This window comes from Hippocampus comes, unplaced genomic scaffold (genome assembly GCF_001891065.2).
Source record: "Hippocampus comes isolate QL1 unplaced genomic scaffold, H_comes_QL1_v1.1 scaffold217, whole genome shotgun sequence".
Classification (NCBI taxonomy): Eukaryota; Metazoa; Chordata; class Actinopteri; order Syngnathiformes; family Syngnathidae; genus Hippocampus; species Hippocampus comes.
Window position 1 is genome coordinate 172,183 of NW_017805334.1, and position 17,411 is coordinate 189,593.

The 17,411-nt window shown below is 44.1% G+C and overlaps 1 protein-coding gene and 1 long non-coding RNA gene across 4 annotated transcripts in view; both read right to left on the minus strand.

The window, feature by feature from the left end:
- Positions 1–3,921: 3,921 nt before the first annotated feature.
- The window catches only part of eif2b3 (eukaryotic translation initiation factor 2B, subunit 3 gamma), a 58,669-nt gene continuing 45,179 nt past the window's right edge, over positions 3,922–17,411 (minus strand). For 2 of the 3 annotated variants that reach the window (XM_019871657.1, XM_019871656.1), the window contains 7 exons: positions 16,366–16,455; positions 14,754–14,890; positions 13,965–14,155; positions 13,789–13,854; positions 13,454–13,602; positions 9,266–9,369; positions 3,922–4,065 (listed from right to left, as the gene is read on the minus strand). In XM_019871657.1, coding sequence (XP_019727216.1) covers positions 4,013–4,065; positions 9,266–9,369; positions 13,454–13,602; positions 13,789–13,854; positions 13,965–14,155; positions 14,754–14,890; positions 16,366–16,455 — 790 coding nt within the window. In that variant the 3' untranslated portion in view covers positions 3,922–4,012. Of the gene's footprint in view, positions 4,066–9,265; positions 9,370–13,449; positions 13,603–13,788; positions 13,855–13,964; positions 14,156–14,753; positions 14,891–16,365; positions 16,456–17,411 lie in introns of those variants that run through there. The other variant, XM_019871658.1, reaches the window with a different exon arrangement.
- Positions 4,922–6,876, minus strand: LOC109516870 (uncharacterized). The gene is made up of 2 exons (XR_002168441.1): positions 6,358–6,876; positions 4,922–5,848 (listed from the first exon to the last, which is right to left on the minus strand). It is a non-coding gene; the product is annotated as an uncharacterized LOC109516870 (long non-coding RNA).

Here is a 17,411-nt window from a genome sequence, read left to right on the forward strand (position 1 = left end):
GGGAGGGGAAAATCATTTGTGCCCAGAGAACACAGAAGACAAATTGAGGAAGTGTTGTGCTAATATGTCGGGGTCAGCAGCAAATACACACACACACACACACAGACACACACACACACAGGTTTCTGACTGACTACCACTTGGGTGGGCCGCTCCCTCGCTCTGTGTCTCCTTGCTCACCCACGATCAGCCCTCAAGCCATGAAGCCACCCAGCTTCTCGACCAACCCCCCACCGACACTACCACCGCAACACCAGCCCATCCCCTTTGGTCCCCCCACATCCCCACCCTCACTACTCAGATCTACAACTCCACCCTACCTTCTTCTCTGTGTCCACATTTATCTCCACCTTACGTCCTGCCCTGTATTATTCGTGGAATTGATTCTTTAAGCTCCATTTCTGCAAGAACAGGAAAAAAAGGGGGGACATAATATACAACTTTTATTTGTATGCAAAAAGTTGAGTTGCCTGCCCAAGCTTTACGTGTGAGAAAAAAAAATCTTTGGTAATCCGTCTATGCATTATTTCCAACGCTCCCCAATTTGAAAGATTTTTTTAAAAATTGCAGGTGTGTCTGCTGAAAGTGCTGAAATTGCTGCCCGCGCAACTGTCAATCAAATATCACCACTACGGCCTTGCTAATTTTATATTAGTTTGTCAAACATCTTTTCTTATGAATACATGTTTGAGCAGCAAAAATTTATCTGCTTAAAGTTGCGGGTGGCTGGATTATATCCCACCGAGTTTGGATTTCACATGTAAGGCCACAAAGCGCTAGCCTCCAGCTAGCTTGTAAGCTAACAGGCTCGGGCTCACAATTGTGCCAGTGAATGAAAGCGCTCAAGTTCTATATAGTGGGAGAGGAGAGACTCACTGGCCTTATTTTAGTCACGACCCCCCAAAAATCTGAAAAACTGTCATGGCGAAAAAGATATTTAACACTACAGCGCCACAATTGAGTACGACTCTGTTGTCAGTTTTTGTCCTTTCAGCAATGGCCTAACATACAATGTATTGAGCATTATATTCAAACATATCTAATGTACTGTATTTAGAAACAAACGTGGTCTCGTCACTTTTTTAACGCACAGAAAAAACGCACGGGTAAAATGTTAAAAACAGGTAAACTCATAACCTGTGTTATGGTGCTATTTTTTATTATATTTTGTTTTAAATGAAAAGCATCCAAGTAAAACATCTAAGACGTAGATATGCGCTCTGAGCGTTCACAGTTCACGTCTTGCCTCATGAATTTGACGCGAGGAAGGTCACTCGCTCCCTCTTCCACCAATCACACTATTTTTCTTATTCGGGGTGATTCATTGCAACTCGACACGTTCATTTCCAGACATCATTTTCATGAGTTTGAAAAGAAAACAAAAAAAAAAAAGGCGAAGGCTGATATGTCGACAACTTGGCCGCAGTGAGGCCATCCTTCACGACCACACATACTGCGTGTTGTGACGAGTGCGAAGGGTTAGCGCGGCTGGAGTAACCAACCGAGTAACAACAGCTGTATTTTATTTTGGAAGGACATGCGAGACATCAGAGGGTGTCAACATCACAATTGGACAATCAACTGTCAACACCCATTTGGAACACTGAGGCGACCGCGCCATGCTGAAAACAATCCGATGTGAACATTCCTGGTTGAAATTTCCTCCCTTCAAAGCGCGACGTTGAGACCAGATGACACGTCTACGATACTGAAATAAGAACCCCGAAAGCTCATGTGTGATAGTACAGATAAGTGACAAAAATGAAAACAAAGGATTTTTTTTTTTTTTTTGCGAGGGTTATCGTTGGTTTGCATAAAATTTAAGATGAAGTTTCACCCCCCCCCCTAATTTTTGTTGTTAGTTATTGATGGATATTTGCATCCCAATGAGCTGACCTTATTTCGTAAATGAACAAGATGGTCACGATGCAAAACACAAACACGACGACAATCGCTCGACGAGAAAAACAACAACTAACATCAATGCGAAAACACGTAATGAGCGGAGACTATTTGCAACGTGAACTCAATGGCCAAATCAAATTTCCCGCTCTTCTGTCAAACAGGTTAAAAGCCTCGCACCAGAGATCCAATGACCAAGACGAACAGAACAACTCACATTGTCGTCATTTTATGGAATACATTGATTCTATGTAACATTCAATGCTCCGATTTTTTTTTAAAGTAATGCTACAGAAGTTACTCATCAGCTGCTCAACGCTTAATTATTTGTGTAATCCATTTTTTGTATTTACTCTAAGTTGTTTGGACACACACACATGCTCACACACAAAATCAGTGGTGCGATGTGTTTGTGAGACGGCAGATTAACAACGGCCACACACAGGTAAGTGTAGGCATGAAAGTGCGAACACACACGCACACGCACACACACACACACACACACACACACACACACACACACACACACACACCAATGATCTGGTAGGCGGGCTGAGCCGCGGTGGCGTTGTCTTCAGGGGACGCCGAGGTCTTTGTATCAATATACAAACGCGTTATGCAAACACCGGCAGCTGCCACGTCTCATCATGAGCCGCGCCAGAGAGGTCAGAGTGTGAGATGGTTGAAAAAACGTTCAAGGCTGCGCCGCGTGAGAGCCGCAAACGGGGTTTGTACTTGGTCGGACATTCACACGTTCGGGTGTGCCTTCAAATGGAGACAATGGCTCCCAAAATGATGTGATGGGAGTTACGAGAATACAGGTAGCTTTGTGTTTTAAAAATAATTCTTTTAAAGTAGGGGGGTCTCAAACTCCGCCTTCGGTAGCGGCGGCCAACCTGCTGATTTAAAAAAAATATATATCTGACCACTCACAATGTGTTATCGGTGCAACGAGTTAGCTATCGGGGCTTTCCGTAACGTGAATAGGCGTCTACGTTGTGCAACGTAGACGCCTATTCGCACTTTCAATATTCGAGGAGCAAAATGTGAATTTTGACCCGCAAACTGAGACGCAAAACTGCTTTTTTTTTTTTTTTCGAGCATTGTCCTTCAGAGGAATCCGATAATGGGGAGGGAAAATACGTTAATGTACGCTAATACGCTTGTATTAGCGAAGGGGATTCCTGACTTTTGAGAGTGAGTCATTGCTCAAGACTGTAATTGTGTTTGTGACATCACGTTTGTAGTCGAGACTTCTGAAAAGCATCTTGCGGTCAGCGGGGTTTTGCCGAACCACATGACGGGATGCCGATGTGACTTAACTGCGACATAAGGGGGGGGGGGGCTTTCAAACTAGACTTCATGTAAGCATTTTATGCTCTCTCATCAGTGAGGCTTTCCTCCGACCACTACTGACACATCAAAAATCATCCAGATTATTATTATTTTTTTTTATACTCAGACACAAAAGAAAAGCGAGGCCGTCGTAAATCACCCGCAAAACAAAAAAAGCTTTGCATCTAGACAACTCTCTTCGCGTGGTCTCCCTTCGTGACTAAAGAACTTCCAACCTGTAATTTCAGAAATGCTTTGCCGAAGGGATGCAATAAATCTTGTGACAGCAAAAGAGGAGAAAAGAGGATGGGGGGTGGGGGGTGGAGGGTAGTGGGGGAGTAAAAAGAAAAAGAAGAAAGGCATTGGCTACGAGTACGCTTCCTCTTCCGAGGAGTGCGTGTGAGGGCGGGGCGTTGGGTGTTAACTGATACAGGATCAAGCCGGGTGGTCCAGAACTGACACAGGCACCATTTTTGTGTACAAATAAACGGAATCCCGCACTCCATTGTGCCGACCACTCCCACCGCTTTTGCTCGACATGGCTGGTTTTCACAGCTGGATCGTGTGCAACGCCGAGCACGCACGCTGGGAACAACAGAGAGAGGGAGGAACACAATCCTGGAGTAGGGCAATTAGAAATGAGCAGGAATAACAAAAGCACCGTGTCCAAGTGACAAGACGTGAGTGGATTTGAGGTTTTATTGAAACACAAATTTACAAAGGTTGTGTAAAGTGTGTCACCGGTTTCCAGGTTGTGACGGTCAGGTGAGGTCACTTAGATCTCCATCAGCTGGTCTGTGCCGACGATGACCTCATTGGTCCTCTCAGCTAAAGACACAAAAGCACAAAACGAGGATTGTCAAACCGTGGCTATTCTCAAGGCGGGCTTCTTTTACGATGACTTAAACCCTTTGCCCGCAGAGAATTAATCGTACGCTAAATATTGTGTTGTAAAAACTCAATGACAACAAACATGAAAAAGATTTTTAAAACAACCGTGAACAAATTCAATACGGGGAACGTATAACAGACTCTGAAGGACAAGAAGTGCAACGGATGATCCAGCTTCTTGAGTTCGACGCGTCGGAACCCCAGCGTCTTAAATAAAGCTCGGATGCTCTTGCTTTCCATCCCTTGATTGCCAAGTTGCCAACTTCGAAAGTGGATTTGTGGCTTCTAACCGCAAAAGGGGAGCCCTTGTGACCCAGTGTCACGTTTCGGGGCTGAGTTAAGTGAGAAAAGCTGGCAAGCCGCAACAAATGTCAACTCGCTTCAAAGACCGGCTTGTCAAGTTGGTGCAACGTCATTTGGTGGTGCTTTTTTTTTTTTTTTTTTTTTTTTTGAAATTGGCTGCTATGCTATGAGATGATGTCGCTTGTAGGCGACACGCAGTTAAAGGACCACAACTCCCAGACGAAATGTTTATTCCTTCTTCTGTCTTCTGGCTGTGCTTTACCGAAATACACATGTACAAATATTCACCCTTTCATCCACCTTCTAACTTGAAAACACGATAAGCTGTCCACTGTTGTAACTGCTGTCCCCGAAAGGGTTAATTGCCAAAGACGAAAATGAAGGACAATTAATTTTAGTTAGTTTTGGAAGTGTAAAATGTAGTCTGACTTTTTGTTTGGGGGGGGAAGCGTTTTTTTTAAAAAAAAGATTATTATTATTATTATTATTATTTTTTTACAATTTTTGTTTATTTCGTTAGTCTTGGTTGAATAAAACAATCTTGGTGGGCGTCAGTTGGTCGAAAAAGGCAGTCGGCCCCTAGACCAGCTATCATGTACATATTTGAACTGTCTGGTTGCACGCAACTTTTTGATTACATTTCACCTCAATCAAGAACTCGATTATGATCGATGCAGCGCAGGCGGAGAGATTTGTACAAACGCCACATGCATCAAGGACAGAACAGGGAACGCTGAAGCCAACGCAAACACAACAGGAGAGGTTTGAGGCTTTACACGTTTCAGATGATGCTGACCATGCCAAACAGAGCCTAATTCGTCGTTTCCGATGCTTGCGAACGCATCTGAGAAGAGTCCCAGAAACAAGACGCGGCGTGGCAAGTCTGAGCTCATGCTGCCTGCTACCTGAACCCCACAAAGGAAACAGATGATGCCTGAAAGTACGTCTGCCTGCAGCCGCTTTACACGCCTCCGTCCGAGCCGTCCAAGCCCCAACATCTGGGCCGATCCAAAGCAAACGGCGAGCGAGAATAATGTTCCATTCACGCCAAGCGGCTTCTAGTGTGAAGGAATCTCTTCGCAAACGGGTTTTTTCCTCGGCTGTGTGGATGGGAAGACAAACACCGCGTGGGGCAGCGGGACAGAGGCTGCTCGATTTATTGCAGCTGCTCGTCCGTAACGCATAAACAGAGCGATCTTGACATATGAGTGAACCGACTTCAGAGTTTGTCGAGTTGCGAGATGCCGTTTGGTTGATTTTTCGTTTTGTGAGTTTCAAAATGGACCGCCGGATGGCCACACCCCTTAAAGGTACACATTCCAAACAAATAATACGGTATGAACAGTAATGACGAGCCCGATTCCAATATTTGAAAGGATAAAAGTCAGATAAATAAAACAACTAACTTTTTTTGGTCCTTAAACCTCGACAACAAGAAATATCTGGATTAGGGGCAGAATTGTTGACTTGTGCTTTAATATTTGGTTAAAGGTCAACTGTGAAGTAATTTTAAGAAAATCCCAAACCAAATATTTTGATGTCACAAGTAATGAAACAAAATGCATTAAATGAATCATGAAAAAATAATTTCTATTTCGTCAATTTTGACAAAGTAATAATTTCCCAAAGTGAGATCCTGACAGGTGGCCCGGTGTTCGAGTGGTTAGCGCGTCGCCTTCCTGTTTGGAGTTTGCATGTTCTCCCCGGGCCTGCGTGGGTTTTCTCCGGGTACTCCGGTTTCCTCCCACATTCCAAAAACATGCGTGGCAGGCTGATTGAACACTCCAAATTGTCCCTCAGTGTGAGTGTGAGCGTGGATGGTTGTTTGTCTGTGTGTGCCCTGCGATTGGCTAGGCGATCAGTACAGGGTGTCCCCCGCCTACTGCCCGAAGACAGCCGAGATAGGCTCCCAGCACTCCCCGCGACCCTTGTGAGGATAAAAGCGGATCAGAAAATGGATGGCTGGATGGAGATCCTGACGAGTGACAAACGCAAAAGTGTGACGGCACATCGAGACAAAAATAGCGGAGCTCGCCGTGGAAAGCGTATAAAGCCAATCAGAAATCGATTCGGAAAGCGACGTTTTTCAAATGATCTGAGGGGGATTCCGGGTGTGCGAAGAGTTGAAGAAAGAGGAGGAGGTTGGTAAAATGTGTGTTGGACCTTGTGTATGCTCAGACCTTAATCCGAATTGAATCACTGTTGTTTTGTGGCTTACTGTTGCGCCGACAGTTCTGACACGCCGCAGTGCGTGCGGATGAGCCCTTACTGACACACAAGACGCAGTCAGTCTGTCTTGACGGCTTACTGATGGACATTACTGGCAACGTAGAATTATACAAAACACACCCGCCGTTTGTGTGTTTTCAAAACACGCAGCGCAGAGGTGCAGTGTGTATGCACGAATATCAACACCTGACAGCAACGTCTGTGTGTGTGTCTGTGTGTGTGTGTATGTGTGTGTGTGTGTGTGTGTGTGTGTGTGTGTGTGTGTGTGTGTGTGTGTCTGTGTGTGGTGGACAGTCTGTGTGGTCCATGGCTCCTCACAGCTTTTGAAGTACTGATAGTGAAATGTCTTGAGCAGCCTCCCACTCGTCCGCCCACACTGCTCCTGTCGCGACGTTCACGTGTTGCTTTTTCTACTTTGTGAACTAATGTTAATCTTCTGCTACCGTGTTACTCTGGAGGATCAATTATCTGCTCTCCATTCTTCTTCTCTGCCTACTGTCCTTCTTTCATTCCACACTCCCGACCATCTGGCGACTCTTTCCTTCTTGGGTTTTGAGCTTCCTTTTGAAGCTCGCTATCAATTTGTCCTTCCTTTTTAATCTTGTATCGGTTCGGTTCGTCTTAATGTGATATCCTTTCTGGACTTTCGACACAACAACATGCTACGTTACATACTGTACATTTGTTCCCAAGTACAGACCACACGGTAAAAAGCACGACGTGTAGTTTGGGGGGGGGGCTAAAACTGTAATTTGAGTTGAAACAAGTTTGAACGAGAATGTACAGTATTGACATTTATGGTTAGTGAGCACAACAAAGCAAGCTGAGTTGTTTTGACTTCTATCTTGAGGTTCTTTAAAATCGGATTTCTTTGTTGAAAATGCGGGAAAGCCAATTTTCACAAAAGCAAAAATATTTGGTGGAAGTGCCCAGTTTAAAATTCAAACCGCTGTTACGGCCATTAAAGTGACAAAAGATGAAGCTTGGTCTTTGACAGAACTTTGGTTGCGTGGCTCGCGCACTACACAATTATGCAAGTAGCTTTCTAGCATTGGATGACATTATGTTCGCAGCTGTGTGCCTTGCCAGTAGTTGCAACTCTGCCAAAACACACACGCTGATTCGCTACACTCTGCAGATACTCCGAGGGGGAAGCTATTTTTTTGAGCACAATGATCTCGAAAACAAAATGAGCAAGTTCTCATATTTGATACCTATAAGCATAAATGATAGTGTGAAACCTTCAGCTTTATTTAATACCACACATTCTCGTTTTAGTGGATAAAAGCAAAATTTGACCGTATTTGCCATACATATGAGGAACCTTGACTATTATATAGTTGATATGATAACTAGAAGTAGATGATCATTTTTGGGGGGGGGGGTATCAAGATGTTTGTGGTGGAGTACAAACAACATTCTCGCTGGATACAAGGTTGTTGCACTTTATATTATTCACTAATATTGAATGCATGTTTTTTTCTGTCATTATTTCTACTATAAGAGTGATCAAATTTGTGAAGGTTGGATGATAAATGTATGAAGTCATCTTAGGCAGCTGGCTCAAGCCTCTCCTTTCTCACGAGCACTTTGAAACACCAATTCATGCCTTCGTCACATCCCGGCAGATTTTACTGTCATGCATTTTACTTTGGAGTCAGCCAATCCTCCATTAAGCGTCTCCAGTTGGTCCAAAATGCTGCTGCTCACCTCTTGACCGGTACTCGTTAAGAGGGAGCACTTATGTGCCATCTTAAAACTCATTTTTATTCTTTGGCTCTGGTTATGAATTTGTTTTATTTTTGTTGTGGTTTTCATTATTTTTTTTCTCCACGTACTGCAATTTGTCGACAGCGGTGGTTGTTCTAAAGGACTCTATAAATACAGTTAAATTAGTCTGCATGGAAAAACTATTAACGAATGCGTTGTTGCTTCCTCAAGGTTGAACAAGAAGAAAAAAAAGATTCGATTTAGATGAAGACTAAAACTAAAGCCAGAGTCCAAGCGGTGTTTCTTGAAGCGCTCCATTGTTCTCGCAATTAGGTGGCGCGGCGGTCTGGTGGCCCGAGCGTGCGTCTCTTTCTCTAAACGCGCATGTGTGCGCTGGACGTGGCTGGAGGGCGCTGCTGTTGAATTCCGGGTGGTCCTGTTCTGGCCTTGCTCTCTAACCTCTCCATCAATGTGACACACATACGCGCGCGCACACATACACACACACAAACACAAATTCGCTGACACTCACGCACGCACACCTACTCCCATATAGCTTTGGCTACAAGAGGATTAAGGAAAAGAAAAAAAAATCCAATCGCTTGATCATACACGAAAAAAAAAAAAAAAGTCTTTCATTGTCTGACTTTCCAGACAACCCACGTATACCTTTTCCTTAAGAGAGGAAACAGGATTTGAAATTTCTTCAGTCACATTTTATGCTATTTTTGCCCCATTTACTTTCAATTTCATATGATGGACGGCAACATTCACCATTTCTGTCCAAATCATTTACTGTTAAAATATGAAATATGGAGGCAATTCATCTTTTTGATGTAAAGTGGTTGTTGATGTTGTGTATTTTGTGTTTTCACTGCGTCCACTGGGTGCTCACCCGCGTCTTCGATCCGCTGTCCGCATCCCACCAGACAATATTTGAGATCCGAGCCTCGGCCAATGACGGCATTGCTGCAGATCACACTGCCCTGGATGTTGCACCTATAAAACAGCATGAAAAACACGATCAGGTTTTTTCCCCAAAGATTAAGGATTGCCATTGTTGGTTTTCAATTCCGCATTGTTTTAGTCTTTTGTGTTTACTGTTTTTATGTGATTGTTTTAATGGTCTTTGTTTTTATAGGTCAGATTATTTTTTAATTTTTTAAATTTTATGTACAGCTTTTTGTATCCGTCCAGGCAGCATTATTCTACTCGATATAGTGCTGGGATGGAAACAGGAGTTCAGAACATTCAGAAAACACTTATTCAGTCCATTTAACCCATATCCGACAAAAGAAATTTAGCCTTGTACTCAAAATTCATGAGTTTTACTGTTATGTCAAAAACACAATTTTCTCCATGTACTCTTTTCAAGTGCCTTTGGAAGATCTGATCTCATTAATTCCACCCCAAAAAAACTTGTGTACACTCGCCCACGTACACACAGTCACAAGCATTCATATTGGGAGCGGCCCAGCGCGACCACAGCTTTCCACCCGGCGCCGCCACTGATGTAGCGCCACGCCGGAGGTGAGCGGAACGTCAAGCCTGTTTGCGCCGTTCACCTGCTCTGAAACGTTCAAGATCGAGCATCCCCACCGGACCCCGGTCACGTGCCATCCGCATTTCTATTCAAGCGCAGCAACTACGGGCACATGCGAGAGCGTGCTTGAGGACATCGTGGGGGGGCTGTCAGCTCCCACCTGAGCCGGCGCTGCCAAGATGACCGTGCGTGCTCCCCTTCAACCAAACCGTAGCCATAAAATTTTTGGGAGCGGACACACAGACGGTCTTGTGTTGGCTGAACATGGAGGCTGTCTATGTGTGTGTGTGAAATGTGTGGGATGGAGAATGTGTGCGTGCGTGCTTCAGTAGCTTGGGGAGAACAGTGGTGAACACATGTTGGTCTTGCCCGGGCGAGTGACGCACACACACTTGGCCCTCTGTGGCTCCCAAACAGACAGGTTTGTATTGGCCCGTTTTATTCAGGTGGTTACGCCAGGAAAGAGTAGAAGACGGTGTGCGCGCGTGTGTGTTTAAGCGACTGCCACGGAGGTGGTGGTGGCGGTGGTGGTAGCTGGTGATGGGAGATTACAAGAATCCCAGTTTTGTAACATTAGCGAGAGAGGGGAGAGCAAGAGACCACCAAAGAAGTTTCAAAGCAGAAACACCACTAATTACTAACACCAGGGCTCCTCCTTGCCATGACCACCCCATCCTCTCTCTCACACACACGCACACACACGCACACACACACACACACACACACACACACACACACACACACACACACACACACACACACACACACACATCAATCCCCACCTCCTGTTCCACCCCCCCATAATGTTGACCCCTACTATCCCCCCTTCCCAAACACGCAGCGCTTTGTCAACAAGCTCTGGTCAGCTCCAAACAAAGAAACCAGAAATGCGAGGGGTTTCGCCGACATGGCCAGGGTCTGCTAATCCGCTCATACTGGCTCTTTCTTTCTTTCCCTCTTTCTCCTTCCTTCTTATGTCCCCCCCCCCCACCCCAAACGAAAGAAAGGAAAGAATTGCAATTTTCTCCCCGGAGTCGAGCCCGCTTTGCCCACTTTCTTTCGCAGCTCCTCGCTCGCTCTTTCATGCCTTTGTGCGTGCGCCTACGTGGCCGTGATGAGGGTCCCCACGCTGGCTGGCTGGGGTCCTCGAGAGGTTTTAAGAAGCGCTGCGCAGAGACGGAGGGACAGGAGGGAGATGGCGTCGAGGCCTCGGTGCAGAGAAAAGGAGCGAGTGAGAAAAGAAGCGGAGCCTTTGAATAAGTGTATTAAAGAGCCGGACTCGGCCAAGATGAATCTCTTTGCGGTAGAGCGGAGAGCTGATTAATCTCCATGTCAATTCTACAGTAGCTTCTGCTTCTTTCAGTACAAGCGCTTTCTTGTTGCGGCTGCACGAATGAGTGACTCGGCGTCATGATGACATCAGTGAAATATGTGCAGCATCACAGATGATCCCAGCGTGATTTGATTCACTCATTACCACGGCAAAGGAGGTTTTGTTGCGCTTGGTTGTTTGCGATGAAGATTATGCAAAAACGACTGAACCGGAATTTGGTGGAGGCCAAAAAAGAGCCCGTCCAATTTTTGAATAAAGGTGAACAGCCAGGATTCTTTGCCATTTATTTGTGTTCACAATTAATTAAATGAGTTAACCAACAAAAACGGATATTAATTTAAAAAAAGGTCATAAATGTTCCGTGAATAAAATTTTAATCATACGATAAAACGGCGGAATATTAGGGTATCCATCCAGATTTGAATGTATTTCAAGTATTACTGAAAAGAAATAAAATCACATTTTGTGAAGGTAACGTTATAAATGGTGTGTCAATACAAGTCTCTTATCAGGAATAAGTTGCAATGTTCTGACAATGAGGTTTTTCATATTACAAGCATGCAATGTCCCGTAAATGGGACAGAAATTGTCATAATGTTACAAAAAAAAAAGGTAATCTATGAAAAGAAGCGACGTGATGTTGGTAAATTTTCCTTGTTTTGCATTTTATAATGAGAATTGTCTAACCAAGAAAAAAATTGCAACATCGTTGGAAATTCATCATGGGAATCCAGTCATTGTTTTGAAGAAAAAGTCATTAAGTTGAAATATTACAAGTTGAAATGTTACGAAAACTAAAAATTCATATTATGGGGGGAAAAAGTAGATATGCTGCGAGAAACTGTTTATGACATTATACTGTTAACAACATTTCACCCAATTTCTAAACTTCTAATTTCTTGCAATGTCAGAATGGAAGCACGTGCATGTTGTACTTGGATGTCTCTGAACCATCGACAAGAAAAACAACAAGTCATATCTCTCAAGCCAATGTGATGTTCAAATGTGCTCGGCAGACTTCGACTCCCTCATTTCCAAAATGGCACAGGATTTTTACTGTGTGGAGTAACAAGGGTTCATAGTGTTCTGTGAATTCCTTAAACAGTGGGAATCCTGGTGTGGCCAAGTAAATTAGCGGTCAAATGAGATATTGGGATGTTGTGTGCTTCACTTCGGCAGCTCGCCGTTTGTTTGGAGCTGGCCTCTGGCTGGTCGCACACCAATAGCCACATTGTGGGCCCAGTGAGTCTCGTTCGACCCCGTGGAGCATGGAAAACAAAACCTGTGACACCTCCCTTTTACACAGCATCTGACAATACACGCACTCATGCACGCACGCACGCACGCACGCACACCGTGCACATCAGCAGTCACTAGTGGCACGTATTTGAAAAAAGTTAAATTTTGAAGAAAAAAAAAAGTTATGAGAATTTTGCCTGAAAATTATGAGGAGAAAATAGGCGTACTGCTTGAAAAAAATAAAATAAATCCTAATATGTCTGGCCCCCCCCCCCCTATTTTCGTATATTGAATCTTCATCCGCATTTTCAGCTGCAATATTGTGAGGAAAAAAAGATTGACAGGTGAAGAGGATGAAGAAAAACGCTACATCAGAATAAAAGACTTGCAACATAATACAAGTACTAATATTGTGAGGAAGAATGTCATAATGTGCTATTATTACGAGAGTGAAGTCATAATGTTACGAGAATGCCCCCCGCCCCCAAAAAAGTTGTGTTATTCAAAGAAAATACATCAAAGAGATACGAAAAATAGGTCAGAATGCTAAATGGAAAAAGAGGTTATGTTGTGTTCCAAGAATAAAATCGATAACTCGAGCCGATCTTCACCAGTCTTAATCTTAACGCTGGTATGCATTTATACTCATAATAATCCTATACACGATAAACAGTGGGAGTGGTTGATAAAGGGGCATTAAGAAGCCACACATGGAAAATAACCATATAATTAGAACTTCTGGGTGTTAACATTATCTTGGCAAGCAGGAAAAAAAATGAAAAGAAAACATTATTCAGCAAAGTACTGTAAGCGTGCCCCAACTGAATCCGACGCAACCCTTTAAGGTTACAATTAAGACCTAAACCATAAACATGCCTTGAGAGCAGAATTCTTTCTCAATGTGTGCTTGGGAACTCACTTCAAAGCCAAAAAAAAAAAAATAAAAATGTAGGCGCGCGTGTTCTCACCCCTCTTCTACGGTGACCCCGTGCATGATGATGGAGTTGGTCACTCTGACTTTCTCCTTCACGGTGGTCGAGCTTCCAATAGTGGACCTCTTTATTGAAGTCTTATCGGCGATGTGACACAGTGCCCCGATCATGCTGTCCGATCCCATCTGAGGAGACGACGGCAGTGCGCAGACAGAGACGTGACTCATAGCAACACGCGCACGTACATGTGTGATCCTCATCAAAGCCTAATATAAACTCTGAGATCATCTGACCATCTGAGGACAATTAGCACAAGCCCTATTGACCAGGAACCGCGAGACAAAAACGTTGGAGCGACCGCTGACACAAACCTGACATCGCTCCGAAATGACGGCAGAAGGGTGGACTGCTGGCTCTTCAAACAAAAGCTTGGGAACCTTGCAAATGGACCGGAGGGGGGGGAATTAAAATGAAAAAAAAAAAGTCAGCGGGATTAAGTAGGAAGATGTGAAATGTTTCTCTTATCATCGGCGGGCCTGCGGCTTACCAGGCGGTTCGCCTCGATGTAGGCCGCGATTGTGTTGACGCGGTAGCAGAGGCCCTGGTCCATGATGTGCACGTAGCAACGGAGCTTACCGCCGTGGTATGCCTCGCTCATGTCCCCGTGATGGTCGTTCCAGCAGGAGCGCTCCTGGGCCAGCTGGAGGAGACGATCGTCCCGTGATGAGATGAGAAGCTCTGGGAAGAGGAGAGACGGGAGAAGCAGCCGTTAGCGATAAAAGTCGAAACGCACGGGCCAAGATTTTGCTGCATCGAACGTTTTTGATCAACAGGCTAGGTTTGAATGGTTTGCCAAAGCTTTTAAGAAATTGTTGCTTTGCGGCGACCATCGGACGCAATGATAGCTCGCATGAAGGCCGCTCGGACTTGCAGCAGACCTGTATGACGTCATGCATTTGTGAACGACAAGGCGAACATCATCGAAACGAGTTGGAATTCAAGATGGCAAACGGCGCACCAGATCAGAAGGGGCGCTGTGGGTTTTTGAGGAAATCAAAGGAAAAATACGGCATACAAATCATGTCTTCCGTCCGAACAAACGGCTACCTCAGTCTGCAGGAAAGAACCATCCACTGCACGACATGATGAAATGGGATATCGAGACACACTCTATCAGTTCTTTTGACATGTTCTTAAATCCAAACAAGATTAAATATGCGCACAATTTCACACATCTGCGTGATACAGAAGAACAAATTGAGTCCAGAGTTGATTTAGAGCAAATGGAAGTTGCATTAATCGGAAACACTGCTCTTTCTCTGCGCGTGATGCGAACCGTTGTTTGGAGAGTTGTCACTCTTCGTCTGGCTCTGCTCATCAGTGTCATCTTTTGGTTTTGGACTGCTCCTTGCCTTGGAAAACTGCTTGCGCACCAAATATGGCACGAGCTCGCCACGGACTGATGAAATGGATCTGCAGTCAAGAGGAGGAGCTTGTTTAGCAATAATGTAAAGCAGGAATGTCACTATTTCAGCATGCTTATTATTATCAAGTTTTGGAAAAGGTAAAGGTAAGCGAGAAGAAGCTCATGCCCCCCCCCCACCCACCCCCTCCCTTACAAGTTAAATTAACTAAGTGGATACGCTGACAACATTAATGTTATATGTAACATTATATTTTCCACAAACATCCAACTTTGGAGTATTCCAACGTCTGTAAAAGTACTATTGCAATAAAGAGAAGCCTTGGAGCACTTTTTTTTTTTTTATAAACAGACAAGATATGAATAAATCTCTCTTATGACTTCCATGAGCATGTTAAGATGAATTACGGATGTAATTTATTTGGTTATCCTCTATGCACAGCACTGCTGTGCTCGGTGTTCCTATCCAACACTCGGCACCCCCCTTTCATTCACCCTCTCCCTTACTTTCTTTTAAAGGGGAAGATTCGAATTTCCATGTGAATGACAGGAGAAAAACAACAGTTACTGTGTCCATGTCTTCTGGAGGGAAAGGGAGAACGAGAGGTGTCGAGAGAGTCCAATAACAAAAAGACAGAGAGCAAACTGCATATAAAAATGTGTAACCTGGCAAATTGTTGCTTTATTGAAATGACTTGGCCAAAAGAGATTAGTGTTGGAATGGCAGTTGAATCGAGAAATTTTGTTTCGTGAAGCTGTGGCAAAAAGTCTTTGGCTGCTGGAATTTCATTGCAGTTGTGTCTTTTGGCCAAGCGGTCAAAGGATTAATTCCTTTCGTGATGTTTGCTGTGACTACAACGCAGCTTACTCATTTCTGGTAAAGGTCCATTGGTGTTGTTATTTTGACCAATCATTTCTGGTAAAGGTCCATTGGTGTTGTTATTTTGACCAAACTGAATAGTCATTAGTCCAATTCTGGAATTTGAACGATATCCAGAAACAATCAGCAACGTTAAATCCCATGATTTGAAAAGCTTTGACACAAAAGAGGCCACACAAAAAAAGCACTTTCCGTTATTATCATTCACACGATGTTGAGGAGGAAACTGAAACGGGGTTGATTTTTGGTTGGACACCTTTGTGAATGCCTATTTCCACAACGGAGGCCAAATCGTTCCAAATTTCGGTGCAGTCCAGCCAGTGGGACGGAGCGGCGGGCGGCCAGGTGACACCGCTCCACTTCACAGGCTAAAGGCCTTACAGCCTGGCTCGGTGACACGCCGTAAAACAAATTAACACCTTCGTAGAATACCCTGCTAACAGGACCTTTCAAAACCTCACACGCTGCGTAACCCTCTTGAACATTTGCTACAGATTAAGCGGTGAATGCGCGAGTCTGGGCAGTGTTTCGCAAGCCAGCGTGTCGAGTTAAATGCGGAATATTTCAGATTGCTTGGAAAGACATTTCAAAGTTACACGGGGGGAACGGCATGTTTCTGATTGGAGAAGGAGTGGATGAACTCACTTGTTGTCTGTTAGAAAGTCCACCACTGCTTTTTTCATGCAATAAAGGTGGGCGTCCACAAGGCCTGTTTTGATGAGCATCCTTGGATGTCTAGGGGTGGAGAGAGAGAGAGAGAGAGTTGCTGAACTGATTGGCCATGACTGATAGTTCATTTGATTACATCTTGAAGCAAATGACCAAAATAGGGTAATCACATAAAAAATAATCAATGGGCTGTGAGGGTTAGTTTTAAAATGTACTCTGATAGTTACGTGTTACCTGTTCTAAAATGTATTTAGTAACGTCATCCAAGTACTGCAATATTAAAGTAATGTAACATGAATTTCTCCATACCAAGTGTTAAAAAAATAAAAAAATAAAAACCTCGTATTACAAGAACCATGAGGCAGATGTGCTACCCATGCTACAGAGATCGATGGAAAAAAAGTTGGATGGATGCATTGCAGGCCAAGTTTAATTGGCTGTTTTCACACCGTCCCTGAAGGCAACACTTTCAATTGCTAGCTTGCCAACTTGCTAGCTATACAGACAGACAGACTTCATTTTATGAGGCAAATGAGTTTTGATAGCTTCATAAGTTGTTACAACACGTGAAAGGTATGGGAAATTGTCCAACAAGTTCAGAGCGGCTGATCAATGACTCAACTGTGCCGTCTCTCCCCACACGCGAAGCAACTAAGTACGAAAAAAAAAAATCTTTTGGGTCCATTAGATTGACTTAATTTGGACTTGGATATCGGTTGCGTAGGTATAACATGACTAAAAGAGTAGGAAAATTCCATCAATCGACCACATTTTAATCCGTTGCAATGGAAATCTAAGTACTTTTTTTTTTCCCAGTGTAAAACACATCGATCGAATAGAAATACTTCTACCCTGTATCAGGTTTAGGGGGAAGACAGGTTTATGTCGGCAGGGGTGTACGCTAACACACACACGACATTTATGAAGCGAGAGCCAAAGAAAAGCAAGTCATCCTTCAGGCTTCAATAAACGAATCCACACTCCCCCCCCGATGCCATTCACATACTCCTCTTCCAGCGCCC